Source organism: Uloborus diversus, chromosome 7 (genome assembly GCF_026930045.1).
Source record: "Uloborus diversus isolate 005 chromosome 7, Udiv.v.3.1, whole genome shotgun sequence".
NCBI classification, from domain to species: Eukaryota; Metazoa; Arthropoda; class Arachnida; order Araneae; family Uloboridae; genus Uloborus; species Uloborus diversus.
In genome coordinates, this window is record NC_072737.1 from 65768324 (window position 1) to 65783703 (window position 15380).

The following is a 15380-nucleotide window of genomic DNA, read 5'->3' on the forward strand; positions in this document are numbered from 1 at the left end:
AACTATTTAAACTTTTATTAAAGTTAAGTTCCTAACCTTGAACTATAATTCTTGAGACAAAATTAAAAATTATGTAATCGAAAAAGTAAATTTTTTTAACAGATGCAAACAAATCAAATTACTGAAAGATATTAATGAGAAGTTTACATTAAACTCATATTTGCCATAATATCAAAACACTCTTTATAATTATAAATTATCTTTTCCACATTTAGATATAAAATAGCAAATATTAAAACATTTCAAATTTTGTTTTTGAAAACAAGAAAATATAATAACATACACTATAATATGCTATTATAGGGATTTCGTTAGTTGAAAAGATTTCTTTTTTCCCTCAAATCTATGTAGTTAGTTGAGCATTTTTCTATGCATCAAAATCTTGAAGGCATATATGTTTTTTATTTAAAATACTAACAAGCAATTACTACTCCAGCAAGTAGGATGATATAATAAGTAACCTTTCAGATTATGTAATCTTTTGTGGTTATGATAATTTTTACAGATACAATTTTAAGCAATTATTATAGAATTAAGTATCTTTTCACTTCCAGCCATTATATTGCAATTATCTCAAATAACTTGGATAAGCACAAATCACAAATATATCTAATTGCAAATAAATATTTAATATTACATACAACTTTGAACAATTTCGTATACAACCGCTGGAATCGCAATACAGAGAAAATACACAGCACAACAGAGATAAAGACACTATTTATGCTTACTTTAATAACTCAGTACCTTTACTTTCTTAAACTGATGTCAAGTGCCAACTACTGTTAAGTGCACCAGAAAAAAAAAAAAAAAACAGCGTCAGAGAGCATAAACTTACTACAACCCTCTTTTGCTACGGTACCTATCCATTTCCTGAGTTTGGATTTTCCTGAAAAGTAATATGTTATATGCACTTGAAATATTGAAAATATTTGTGAATTCATGAAATTATTTTCATCAAAACATCACTGTTTAAAAAAAAAATTGTAAAGAATCAAAGTTTCCATCTTTTTTCCTCGAAGCCTCAAAATGTTCAGAAATTGTACATATCTGATTCAAAACTGAATTGTTCAATATATTATCTGGTTGTTGACATAAATTAAATATTTATATTCCCGCCTCACAATTGACAGTAAATGACAATTATTCTAACTTATTTTTTCAAGAGCACGGGAAGAATTTTCAAGGGAAAAAAAGAATATTTCATATGTTTTTATCTTGCTCGATGCCTGAAAACAGCTAAAATGCTATTTCCCTGTACTATATGAAATCTCTGCAAGATAAGAAAATATAAAACAAAGCAAAATAGCTGTAACATATAGAACTAAACAAACAGTTCGGCGTCTTTTTTTTTTTTTTTTGTAAGTGTTAGCGATAACGTTAATATAGCTCGATTCTCAAAACGTGAAAAGGAACGATTTATAATAAAGGATAGCACATGCTAAAAAGTTTTAATTGAAATGCCTCCCCCCCCCCACGCTATTGACATCATAAAACACACAAGCACAGCACAAGCAAATTTGGTAGGTTTTTCGGGTATTCAGAACACTATGTGTATTGAACAAAGAGTGAATGCAAAAAGTATAACACATTTCAAATTCTAGTTTAAAAAAATTTGCAATTCTATTCAATATACAAAACGATTTCAAACTTACCCACAGAACAAGTTAATGAAGCTAATAACAACAGCAATGGCGTCCTTCGACGGAGCGGAGCGAGAGAACTCCCGGCTCTGCGCATGCGTCATCAGAGAGCGCTGGATGTACAGCACAATATCGAATGGAATTGGCTAATGTCGGCAAAAGCGAAACTCCATACATTTCTTTATCGGAGGACAATAGATTCCTAAATTATTTCAGAATAATTTTTCTCAATTTTATCCACTTATTAGAAGCAGCAAACATCCAATAGGAAAACTATTTTGTAGGTAATTCTCTAATTCAGAATACCAATACAGCACAGTATCGGATGCGATCGGCTAATGTCGGCAGAAGATAAAAACGCCGTACATTTCAGTATCGTGTAAAATTATTGTAAAATGACTTTTTTTTTTTATCGTACCTGCGTATTAAAATTCAAAATGTCTTGCAAAAAGTCTGTTTTAAAAGTAATTTTCTAATTCAGAATGTCAATACAGCATAGTATTGAATGCGATCGGCCAATGTCGACAGAAGTGGAACGCCGTACATTGTATCATGGATTATATAAGTCGGTAAATTATTGTAAAATGACTTTTTTTGATTGAACCTACACATTAAAATTCAAAATGCTTTTCAACAAATATGTTTTAAAAGTAATTTTCTAATTCAGACTGTCAATACAGCACAGTATCGGATGCGATCGGCTAATGTCGGCAGAAGATAAACGCTGTACATTTCGGTATCGTGTATTATAGATCGATAAATTATTGTATAATGACTTTTTTTTAATTGTACCTACGTATAAAAATCTATAATGTCTTGCAAAAAATCTGTTTTAAAAGTAATTTTCTAATTCAGAATGCCAATACAGCGCAGCATCGGATGCGAACGGCCAATGTCGGCAGAACCGAACCTCCATACGTTTCGTTTTTGTGGATAATAGATTCCTAAATTATTTCAGTCTAATTTTTCCCAGTATTATCAACACATTACAGAACAAAATATTCACTAAAAAAACTATTTTAAAAGTAATATTTTAATTCAGAATGCCAATACTGCAAACAATGGGATAAGATCGGCAAATGTTGGATGAAGCGAAAACCGTAGATTACTTTATCGTGGATGATAGGTTCCGAAGTTATTGGAAAATAACTTCTCCCAATTGTACCCACGCATTAAATTTCAAAATGCTTTGCAAGAAAACTGTTTTGAATGCACTTTAATAATTGAGATGGCCAATGTTGCTGAGTATCGGACAGCATTGGACATTAGACAGGAAGCGTAAATTTCCAAATATATTTTTGCAGTGCTAAATTTCGTCAAAATGTCTGTTATTCATGATATTCTTTTGGGAGGAAATTGCGAAATGTTGTGAAAAGTAACCGTTGGTTAAGTTTTTCTGATTTGACCAGTATCAGTTGGCCAAGCCTATACAGTATTGGACTAGATCGGCCAATAGCGAGGTCTGTCAGTTTCTTTAATCAGGTGTTTCAAATACCAAATCTACTGGAAAAAGTCTTAGAACAGTTCTACCTGTATGTTAAACACAAAGTTTCTTTTTAAAAAACGTTTTATAAAGCCTTTTCACTTTTTCAGTATCGGGATGCCAATACTGCCCAGTATTGGCCAAAATCGGGTAAAATCGTCCGACATACGACGACGCACGCCAGGTTTGGCCAATACTCGACCGATATTGGCCAAAATTGTTGTGCTACTGGGGACAGTGCAGAAAAGCTTCCATCTTTGAAAAAATAGCTTCAACCTAAGAATAGGAATTACAATTCACAACGTACTTGCAATCCAGTAGATTTGTGATTCTTGAAAGCAGACTTTGTATCAACTTTATTTCTGTTTAGGAGGTATTCATAAATGCTTATCATTGAAATCGCGGTAATGATCGACAAACGAAGACTCGTTTTTTTTTTTTTTTTTTTCTTATTTCTGTATTTAAAGGATCAGGAAAATCAGATCCGTCGATCGACAATTTTTGAGAATAGCAAAGCCTATTATACTCATTTCATGCATTAAAATACGCAAAAGACATGATTCTACCTAGAACTGAAAGAAAACAAAATTGCCTGAACACTGTAAACATCAATAGTTAGCAATAGATTCGCCATCCATCTAAAAGGATCGGTAAGGTCACAGCCATTGAAAGATAATTTTTAACAATAACTAAGTTTGTCTTTCTTATTTAATGCATTGAAATACGCAGAAGACATTATTCTGCTTTTTAAAGAAGCACAACAAAATCGCTTTCGCTGTGAACACCTATCTCTAGCAATGGAGATTGGCGCTTAACCGGAAATAAGACTCGCTACTTCCGGTCTACGTCAGTGGTTTGTTTGTTTATTTAGGATATTTGGTCAATAATGACTTTTACAGATTTTTCAGGAAGATTATCCGTTGAAACATAGTTTCAGCGAATATAACAGTTTGAAAACTTTTCATTTTCGTTCAAGAAGTTAAAATACACGGATGACATTTTTTCCCTTTGCTTAAAAACTTAATATGCCGAACAACAGGAAACCGGTTACTTTCAGTTCCCAATTAAAAACGAATTATTTGCTATATAGTGTATAAGGTTCTTTTAAAATATTGTAATACTTTCATAACAGAAACAGATGACCGACCGTCGTGTGCAATTTTGGCTTCAAGAACAGACCTCAAAGTGCCGCCTTGAACATAGGCGACTGGTTCACCAAAGAAGTGGGGTTTCAAAAGAAGTGCGACAATTAGAGGTGTGGCTTCTAAAGTTGATTCTTTTTTTCTTTTTCTTTTCTTTTTTTTTTTTTTTTTTTTTTTTTGGAAAATTGGGCTACATTACTGAATTTTATTATTTATGGTTAAATAACTTTAAAAATTGTGGAATATGGCATCAAAACTCGGGACATGGTCACCGTAAACTTTCTCTTTCTATTTTAAAGTTCCATTTTTGAAAATTAAGCTGAGAAAAGTCCATTTATTTAGAATTTTTAGTTTTTACTTTCGTAAAATGAATCATTCCATCCTATAAAAAAATCACTTTCAATCGATTATTAATTTTTAACTCTGAAAAGTGAGGGGGGTAAGGCTCCTTTACTTTTGGAAGTGAGGGGGCACTGCAGTTGCCCCCACACCCTCCCTTGCGAGCTGCCTATGACCATGAACTATAATGGATTTACTCATAAGCTTAGGACCCCGCTTTATTAGTAATTCCCAACTGCCAATAAATTGTATGATTCGTTCTTTAAAAAATGAAAAATACTTGAAAAAATAAATTTCATTTTAAAGTGCTAAAAAGCCTTGAAATTTTGGGAACATGTAGTTGCAAAACCTTGAATTTTTAAATTTCTGGCAAATGCGAGGGGAGGCGGGCGCTAGAAAAATTCAGTTCCTTATTATATTCTGCACCAAAAATGTAAAAATCACGGTTCTCACATTTCTCTAACTTACTTGAAATTAATCTTCTGGACTCACATGTTTGCATATCTTGTTGTTTATTTCATCTTGAACAGTGTCGTAGCCAATGGGCACTTTCCGGCCAGAGTCCCTCCCAAAATGTTCGTTTACTGATGTTGTAATGTTTATTCATGAGGAAACTATGTTTCATAACTTTTTTTTTTTTTCATTTCATTTCAAAACTGCATTTTTTTTCTCTTTTTAACGTCTTTTTAACACGTCCTGAACCCTGACCTTCTCCCTTCTACCAAATATCATCAAAGATAGAGTAAAATGCGTTTTTAGAAATTCAATTTCAATAAATTCATTAGGAAGGGTCACCGAAACTCCACCCATTCCTTAACGTTAATTGCGCCTTTGAATTTCGAAAGTTTTCCAAGGGACTGTTTTCATTACCTCCTACCCGCTATCTCATCTAAATTCTCTCAAGATAGCCTAAAACTGCTATTTCGGATAGTTTCTGTGAGAAGCACCAGACCCCCTAACTTCACTGAAGGTAGTCTGAAATTGATTTCAAGTGAGAAAAAAAATGGAAGGGTATCCCACGTTCTCTTTTCTATAATCAGGCGAAAAATTGCCTAATATTATAATTTTAGACGTTAACTTTGAAAAATTCTCTGTGGGGAAGGAAACTTTCCCTTACTTCTTCCTCTCCTCCTAACACCATAAAATGTTTGCTAAAACTTTTTAAGACTTTGATTTCTAAAAATTTCCTTAGGAGCTTCCCGATCTTCCTCGTTCCGTTCTTCCTCTGACCATCCACAAAGATAATTTAAAATTACGTTTTTAGGGCTTGTAACTTTTGGTATCTATATCGCCTTCTGAGCAATAAATTTTCACATGTACAATTATTCCTTAGTGTTAAAATTAGTTAACGTTTTTTAATACAATCTGTATGTTCTTTTTTCTTTCAAATGAAACTTGATGTTAAAATTTGAAGAAAGACGAGTACTGCTGCAGTTTCGTTTTTTTTCTTTTTTCTTTTGCCGCACCGTCGCAACTATTGAAAACCCACCCTGCACAATGGTTAACCATCAAAACAGAATTCTCCGAATTGAGACCCCATCGTTCGAAATTTACTCAAATAATTTTGAGAGTTCCAGTGTTTCGATTATATCAGGAGAATGGGTCGTGTAGAAGATGAAATGGATAATAAAGGAAATTTTTGATGTTTTAAGAAGTGCAAATCTATTTAAAGTGCAGTGTTGGTCAAGAGCGCCTAAATGACCTTGTTCTGATGTAAAAGTCTGATGAGGAAATAACTGAAGATTGATTAAAATATAAGAGACGTCTATGCTCAAAATATTTTTCTGGGTAAACTTCAGTGAGTTATTACACTATAGTTGGTAAAAACGCTTCATTATTTCTGTCTTCTAATTAAAAATAAGTTAAATCTCATAACTCAAACATGAACCTTGAGGTTATTTATCATTTAAAAAATATCCGGAATAACAAATAATGAGAGTCGGGAGGAATGAGACAGCTGCATCTATGCCGAAATAAAAGATAAACTGTTTCTTGTCCAGTAAATAGAATCAGGGAAGAGGCTGAAGCATTTTCTTTTGGCTTAAAGCTTAAATGCAGCTCTCCCATTCCTCCCACCCTCCCATTCTTTGTGACTCTCCCCCAACTGGGGCATAGCTGATTTTAATTAATTATTAGCAGTTACGAACATTCAGCATAATCTCTTTCAATGTCTATATATAGCGGTCGCCGCAAAAAAAAAAAAAAAAAAAAAAAAAAAAAAAAAAAAAAATCACGTTTGTTCTGAAGTTTTGGTTCCATAAAGCGGATGATTCAATAAAGCGAAAATTTTAATAAAATGGCAGATTCAGTAAAGCTGGATTTCGTTGTTTTTGACGATTTGATTCATTAAAGCGTTTGATTCAATTCACCACCGATTCAATTAAACGGCGTCCACTATTAACACTCGTAACAGGGCCAATTCAGTGTGACGAAATGACATTTTTGATGAAAAACAAAAGTCCTAAATATTACAGTGAAATAATTTATTAAAGCTGATATTCCCCCTCCTCCCCCCCCCCTTCCATTTCATTTTTTACTTCCTTTTACAAAAAAGGAAGTATTGTATTCGCGAAAAAAATTTCACTCAAAAATCGATCTTAATTTCCATTTTGCTCACCCCCGAATGAATGTTGAGTTTTTTTTCGACTCGACCACACGTTGATAAATTCCTAAGAATAAGGAGGTATAGACACGCGAAATATCCATTTTGACGATTCCCGAATTAGTTACAATGAACGAGTTTTCTCGTGACGTCTGTATGTACGATGTACGTACGTATGTATGTTGCGGATATGCGTATTGTATGTCGCATAACTCAAGAGCGGTATGTCCTAGAAAGTTGAAATTTGGTACGTAGACTCCTAATGGAGTCTAGTTGTGCACCTCCCCTTTTGGTTGCATTCGTGTGTTCCTAAGGGGATCTTTGGCCCCTTTTTGAGGGAAAACACTGTTAATTTCGATGTAAACTCAAGTGGTGTTACAATTTGGCGGACACTTGGCGATATATCGCCAGTCTTTTAGTCGCCAACTTGGCGACAGATTTTGCGTTTTTTTTAAAACCTGGTTTCAATTTGGCCACTGTTGGTGATATTTAGAGAGTAAACTATTGAATCACATTAAAATTACCAATAATAGGAAAATGACATTAAATTGGAGTAAAAGGAAGTCATGTGAGGCACACATCAGCTCGTTTAAACTAAAATGCCAAAACTGAAACAGAAAGGTTACTTTATAGTTTTATTTTTCAACTAGTGATACCCGCACGGCTTTGCCCGTAATAGAAAAATCAAAAGGTCTTTTGGTTCGCCTGTATATTTACAAATAATGTATGGTGAATTCTCTCGCCAGTTGGCTTGTACCCATCTTACGATTCCACGTTATGATAATTTCGTATCTCGCCAATTGGCTTGTGCCCATGTTACTGTTCCACGTTATGATAATTTCGTAATTTACTCGTCCATCTTATGATATTTTTTTTCGTAAAATTGGAATAGAAAAAGAACCACTTCGAATTTTCGAAAAATCGCTTCGAGGTGCACACCCCCATGCTACATACTAACTTTGTGCCAAATTTCATGAAAATCGGCCGAACGGTTTAAGTGCTATGCGCGTCACAGACATCCTACAGACATCCAGACATCCTCCGGACAGAGAGACTTTCAGCTTTATTATTAGTAACTAGTGATACCCGCACGGCTTCGCCCGTAATAGAAAAATTAAAGGTCTTTTGGTTCGCTTGTATATTTACAAATAATGTATGGTGAATTTTCTCGTCAATTGGCTTGTACCGACGTTACGATTCCACGCTATGATAATTTCGTATCTCGCCAATTGGCTTGTGCCCATGTTACGGTTCCACGTTATGATGATTTCGTAATTTATGATAGTTTTTTTCTTAAAATTGGAATAAAAAAAAGAACCACATCGAATTTTCGAAAAATCGCTTCGAGGTGCACACCCCCATGCTACATACTAACTTTGTGCCAAATTTCATGAAAATCGGCCGAACGGTTTAAGCGCTATGCGCGTCACAGACATCCTACAGATATCCTACAGACATCCAGACATCTTCCGGACAGAGGGACTTTCTGCTTTATTATTAGTAAAGAAGATTCATACGCTATTGCTTGTTTCGTGAGTGGAATGGCAACTTTGTCAGCCAAGCTTTCGGACTTCTTAGTGCAATACGAAATTTATGTGAATTCTCAATTCTGTATAAATTAATTATTTTAACTGATGAGCACTTTTAAGAAACAGAAGAAAAAATAAGAAACTGTTAATCTGACTAATTTTTCACTTGATGGATTACAATAATTGAAGTTTATGTGTTGTGACGAAAAGACAAGAATGTTTTAATTCCATTAATTACAATACAAATCACAATATTTTAAATAAAAAAATGCTTATTGCTCATGGCCCATATAAAGTTAGTGTGTGAAATAATTTGAAATCATTCCGATAAAATTAATTGAAAAACAAAATCGTAAAAATTATAATTTTCATGGAATTTTAAAACATATTTAATGAAAAATAGTTACGGTGGTCGTTTCTTTTTACTTACTTTTACAAAAAAAGTATTGTATTCGCGAAAAAAATTTCACTCAAAAATCCGCCTTAATTTCCATTTTGCTCACCCCCAAATGAATGTTGCGTTTTTTTTTTTTTTTTTCTACCCGACCACACGTACATATGTACCTAAGTAAGTATAGACGCCCGAAATATCCATTTTGAAGTTTCCCGAGTTTTCTCGTGACGTCTGTATGTACGTATGTATGTGCGTATGTATGTCGCATAACTCAAGAATGGTATGTCCTAGAAAGTTGAACTTTGGTACGTAGACTCCTAATGGGGTCTAGTTATGAACCTCCACTTTTGGTTGCATTCGGGTGTACCTAAAGGGGTCTTTTGCACCTCTTTGGGGGAATTCATTGTTAATTTCGATGCAAACTCAAGTGATGTTATAATTTGGCGGACACTTGGAGATATATCGCCAGTCTTTTGGTCGCCAAGTTTTGCCGCCAACTTGGAGAAAAACTTGGTGATTATATATATATATATATATATATATATATATATATATATATATATATATATATATATATATATATATATATATATATATATATTAAATCTGGTTTCAATGTGGCCATTGTTGGTGAGATTTAGAGAGTTAGAGATAGAATCACTTTAAAGTTGCAATAATGGAGAAATAACATTAAATTGGTGTAAAAGGAAGTCATGTGATGCACACATCAGCTCGTTAATGTAAGTATTTAAGGCCCTCCCGAAACAGAATCCTGGCTATGCCACTGTGTCTGAAGTCAATTCACAGTGTAAAGAAAATGCTAGGCAACTATCTAAAACCTTAAATTAACTTTATTTGGATTCTACACACGAAAAGGCTTCCAAGCCCTTGCTGTTCAAACTGCCACGAGACGACCAACATCAACAAAAACCAAGATATCGAATGCCACGAATCCACAATATATTAACAATTTGCATATCGAAAAGCGCCCTCTTGCGCAAAGGTATACTTGAGGATTTTTAAGGAGATTTTCCACAGCTACCCACCATGAACTCTAAGAGTTTACCAATAAAACCTGTAAAAAGAACTATAACAAAGGCAAATACATGAGGAAATTTTTATCCTCAGTAAACAATAACAAATGCAATAACTATTGGTTGCTAAATATAAAGAATAATATACCATAAACTATATGGTTACAAACTTATATGAAATATAATTCCGAAAACTTCGAGTTTTTTGGTAAAAGGATGGATTGTTTCTCGTCTAGAGAAAATTCTGATTCATCTAATCTCCCTTTTATTTGCAAAATATTCCTGGGTTCTAAGAAAGGTACTAGAGAACGAATTTTTGAACTATCGCTAACTTTTTGAGATCTTTCTAAATCGACTATTTCTAACCAATAAGCTTCTCAATTTTGGATAAGCCGCTATTTTTGTCTATTGCATTTCAAACTGACTAATGAATTCTAGCCAATATCTGTGGTCACCGTAGAATTTATTAACAGTTAGTTTTGGCAATTTAATCGACGATCTAGTTTCTTGACGTACTAGACCACTAGTTTCCAATGTTGAATTGGATTTAGTTAATCGGAAATTAGCGGGGTTAATAGTAGGAGGTACAGCCGGAGGTGTTAGAGCTACTATTCTTTGAGTAATTTGACATTTATAAAAAATTAAATTTTCCATGAAATCTTCATTATTGCACTTCTTTTTCGATATCTTTTGCTTCGATAACATTAAGAAGTTCATTATCAGCCACTTTACGACAGTCAATTTTATCAATTGATTGATTGTATAATACTTCTAAATTACGAACATTAGTTTCATTTACTAAAGTGACGTCTAAACTTTTAACGAACTTAGTGGCACTGCATTTAAGCGCTTTACGCTTATTTTTTATCTTTTCAGCATCCATACTAATTGACATACAAATTGAAAACAAATAACTCACCCAAATTTCTTGAGTTGCTGTATCCAATGGTACGAAACAACAATGATGTCAATATAACGTAAGAAGCATATCACTATTCGACGAATTCTAACTATCAAATGGCTGTGCAGTACCACCTTCCCGGCCGATGCACCATAAAGAAAATGCTAAGGCAACTATCTAAAACCATAAATTATCTTTATTTGGATTCTACACACGAAAGGGCTTCCAAATTGCCCTTGCTATTCGAACTGCCACGAGACGACCAACATCAACAAAAGCCAAGCTATCGAATGCCACGATACATTAACAGAAAGACAGCTAACTAAATTGAACCGACATCGACAGGTGGGAAATTTGCATATCGAAAAGCACCCTCTTACGCAAAGGTATACTTGAGGGTTTTTAGGGAGATTTTCCACACAGCGAGAGAGAGGGAGAGAGAGAGAGAAATGAAAGTCTCTCTGAATTTATAAATAACTAAAAGGTTTTTGAAAATTCCGAGACAATTCAATTTTAGTGCTTAAAAATATTTTATGCATAAATTTAAATACATTATTGACACTAGTGTAGGGTAGGTAAAAACACTTTAGTATAATAATTTTTTTTAGTGCCGTTCTTTGTATATAGGTTGTTCCGTTTTAACCTGACCTCTATTTTCGGAACCGTTAGTCCCAGATTCATACTTCCAATTGCAAAAATGTTCAAAATCAGATACAAGGTTTAGATTGAAAGTCTGAAGCAAAAATAAAAATGAGTCAAAAAATACAAAATTCAAATTTTTATACGGGCCCTAGGTTCCCTAACTTATATTTATGGAAATAATTCCCACTGAAAAATAATTCCAACACAAAAAGTTTCACATTAGTACGACGACTAATACTCACTGAGACATAAAACGCAGCGTTTTGTGACTTACAACACTTTACACTCGCCGTCAATAACACCTTCTGGGGGGAAATATAGTAGTTAACAAGGGTTGTGTGTGCATAGAGTGTGGTTTTTCAAATTGTTCAAGGTTTTGTAGTGTGTTTTTGAGTTTCATGGCATAGCATTTGCATTTATTTTTGAATAGCAATAAAAGATAAAATACTTTGTTTTTATACTTCAACAATCTGTCATTCTTCTGAAAGAGCGATAAGTTTCAATCTCATCTTCTGTATGCTCCCTTAAAACTTTGAACTGGAATATCTCTTTGAGTTTTGGTCGCACAAATGTCAAATTTTTTGTGTAAGTAACATATTCCAATGAAGATTATTTCCCTAAACATAAGTAGGGGGATCTAGTGCCCGTATAAAAGTTAAATTTTGTATTTTTTGACTCAATTCCTCTTCTGCTTCAAACTTTCAATACTTTAACTCTACATCTGATTTTGAACTTTTTGCAATAGGAAATATGCATCTAGGACTAACGGTTGCAAAAACAGAGGTCTTGCATGTTAAACCAAAACACCCTGTATAGTGTATAAATAATAGTTTTAGCAAGAAAAGCAGCAAGCAATACATTGGTGTTCAGGGAAATTAAATTATCTTGCAGCTTGCATTATCAAATTTAGTGTTTTCATGTAAAATACGGAAAGTAAAAAACTTTTCAAACAAAAAAGAATAAAAAAATGGAATGTTAATACTGTAAATTCCTGTACTTGATTTTGTGTCGTAAATATTAAAATTTTAAAAAAATTTTCGGAGTAGAGCTAAGCTCCTTCGTATAAAACTGGATTTTTAACCCAAAATTTCCAGTTTTCCCCAACCGTTTCCATCTCTAGTTTTCATAAAAGCTAATTAATATTGTTTTGTGTGATTGTGAGGTAACGGAAGGAAAAAATGAAACTTCAATGATAATTGCTTTTTATTCGTAAAAGAATTTTTTTAGCATCATTTTTTTTCTTACATAAAATACAAGAATTTCCGAATATACACAATAGGAAAAGAAAAAAGCATCACATTTAAGTTAGATCAAATCACAACAATTTTATATTTCACCAATATAATGCTTCAAGAGAAGCATTGCTTTGTGTATATATAATTCAACATTTAGTATAGGAATCATTTTCGTTTTTACTTCAATGCGATGCAGAAAAAAATTAAAATTGCTTTTTTTGTTTGGTGTCATATTGCATAAAAATAGAACACGTAGCTAAAATTCTTCCTTCGAGTATTTTTTATCAAGAGAGTAACTCTGCATTTTTATGTACAATTCCCTTAAATAATTTAAAAAAAAAAATAGCATCAACAGTTAACTTTTGAAGAAATAAGATCCAATAATACAGATGATTCAATTGCTTTACCTAGAATTACCTTCAGAATTCTGATAAAACTGGAGTTGAACGACCATTGCTGTTAATAGTTTTCATCATAGAATACCTCTTTGAAAAAAATGTACATATCTCCTGAAGCTAGACATTTTCTTATGCGTTAATTTTTCATTTAGAAATTTGAAGTATCATACTTTTATCTTAAAAAGAGATGTATCAAAATCCAGAATAAAAAAGGATATCAAAATAAACGCACATTTTCATATTAGACCAACCTTGGGCATGTTTTCTCCTGCACGCATTTTGCTTTGTTTAAAAGCTGCCTTGCAATATCAGGCAACATCTAAAAGGAAAGGTAATTATGAAAGCAAGTCATGATGAAAAGAATAAAAGTCGGAACAACTCAAATGTGTGTGATGAGTCAAGGATCCTTGGAAGCCGACCAATGATGATTCATGTAGGTATGTTTAAATGACAACAGTTTTTTACAATCGAGATGATGACAAGAATCTTCAGTCGTCGTCTTCTGACGACTAACTTTGATCGTGAAGTTGAAAAATAAAATGTACCAGAAGATATCGAACACCGGCTTTCAGTTTACAAGGTTTGAAATTTAATGGGCGATGCCTTGGAATCTTGAACGTCCAAACAATCAGAACGAGCTAGAGGCGGATAACTGTTGTAACCGCTCATATCTCGTGTGCTGCCCAAACATTGTCCAGTCGTTTGCGTTGGAGGTGACACTGACTGATGATGTGTTGGTGTCATCGCATGGTGCTGGTACGTATGTGCCAATGTTGGATTATAATAGTCATAATGAAAAGAGTAAGGACTATTCTGGAGGTAGCCATTGGTGTTGTAGACGGAACAGTTAAACTGGTACGACGAAGAAGTGTCAACTTTTTGCATGCAACTGTTGGCAGTCGAGGTACTGGGCATTAAGAGGGTGTCTGGAGTAGTAGGACTATATTCACCACCGCCTCTGGGCGGAATTGGCGTCAATGTAGCTGACGGACTGGACCCTGACTCTCCTGAAGAGGGACTTGCATGGGACTGGGAGGTAGAAGGACTACTGCAGGGAGCTATCTGTGGTTGGCTCTGAGGACTCTTGGCCTGTTTCTTGGTAGTGCGACTTTTATTGGCGCCGTTTTGGGACTGTTGACGGCATTTAGCTCGCCGATTTTTGAACCAAACCTAAGGAGATAAAAAATAATAATTAATTATTCATTCTCTCTACAGAATCACTATTTACCAGAAATTATTACTATAATTTGAAAAGAGCATTTCATTTCATGAAGATTTTTTGTTGTAAATAAAGTTAAAGAAATTTTAACTTTATTTACATCAATAATTTCTCATGAATGCAATGGTATCTCTTGAAGCAAGGCATTTAACTACCTACATAAGTCTCAGAGTAGGTGTACATATATACTGAATGAAAGACATTTGTTAGCAGTTAAAGTATCCCTTCACAAATCCTTGTCCTTAAGCCATGTTGCTAATCTTACTATGTTAATGGATATTTAACATTCTAAATTATTGGGAATCTGAAACCACCAAAAACTGATTCCGTCCACCACAAAACAAAACTCTGTGGGACTGAGAGTGAATCGCCGTCAAGATAACCATTCGAATTATTTCCTTCCTTTATTTATTTTATTTGCATATTTATAGTAATTTTGTGTATTTATACTTAGGGGATTTTTTTCTCTTGGATACAAGCTCAGTTGTTGGTATATTGCATGCATTTAATTGTAATTAGTCGGTTTTATTATTCAAAATGCATCAAAAAAATATTATGTAAACAAATCTTCCTTTACTTTCATGACAAAACTCTTCCAGATAAACTTTAAATGTGCGTTTTCTGTGAATTAAGATATATTCATAGTGTCTGGTCTGAAGGAATAGTCATTTTAATAATTATCAAAATGAATGATATCAGATCCCACTCTCCCAGAAAAATTTTGGTTTTAACCTATCTTTATCTTTAAGATACAGGTGGAGGGTCCGCCATCCATACACAGGAGGTTCTGCCATCCTATATCAGTCTTCGACCAATTGG

At 33.6% G+C, this 15380-nt stretch overlaps 1 protein-coding gene across 1 annotated transcript in view; it reads right to left on the reverse strand.

Moving 5' to 3' along the window:
• Nucleotides 1–13704: 13704 nt before the first annotated feature.
• LOC129226360 (homeobox protein OTX2-like) overlaps nucleotides 13705–15380 on the reverse strand; it is a 115020-nt gene continuing 113344 nt past the window's right edge. The window contains exon 4 of the mRNA XM_054860963.1: nucleotides 13705–14512. Coding sequence (XP_054716938.1) covers nucleotides 13916–14512 — 597 coding nt within the window. The 3' untranslated portion in view covers nucleotides 13705–13915. The remainder of the gene's footprint in view (nucleotides 14513–15380) is intronic.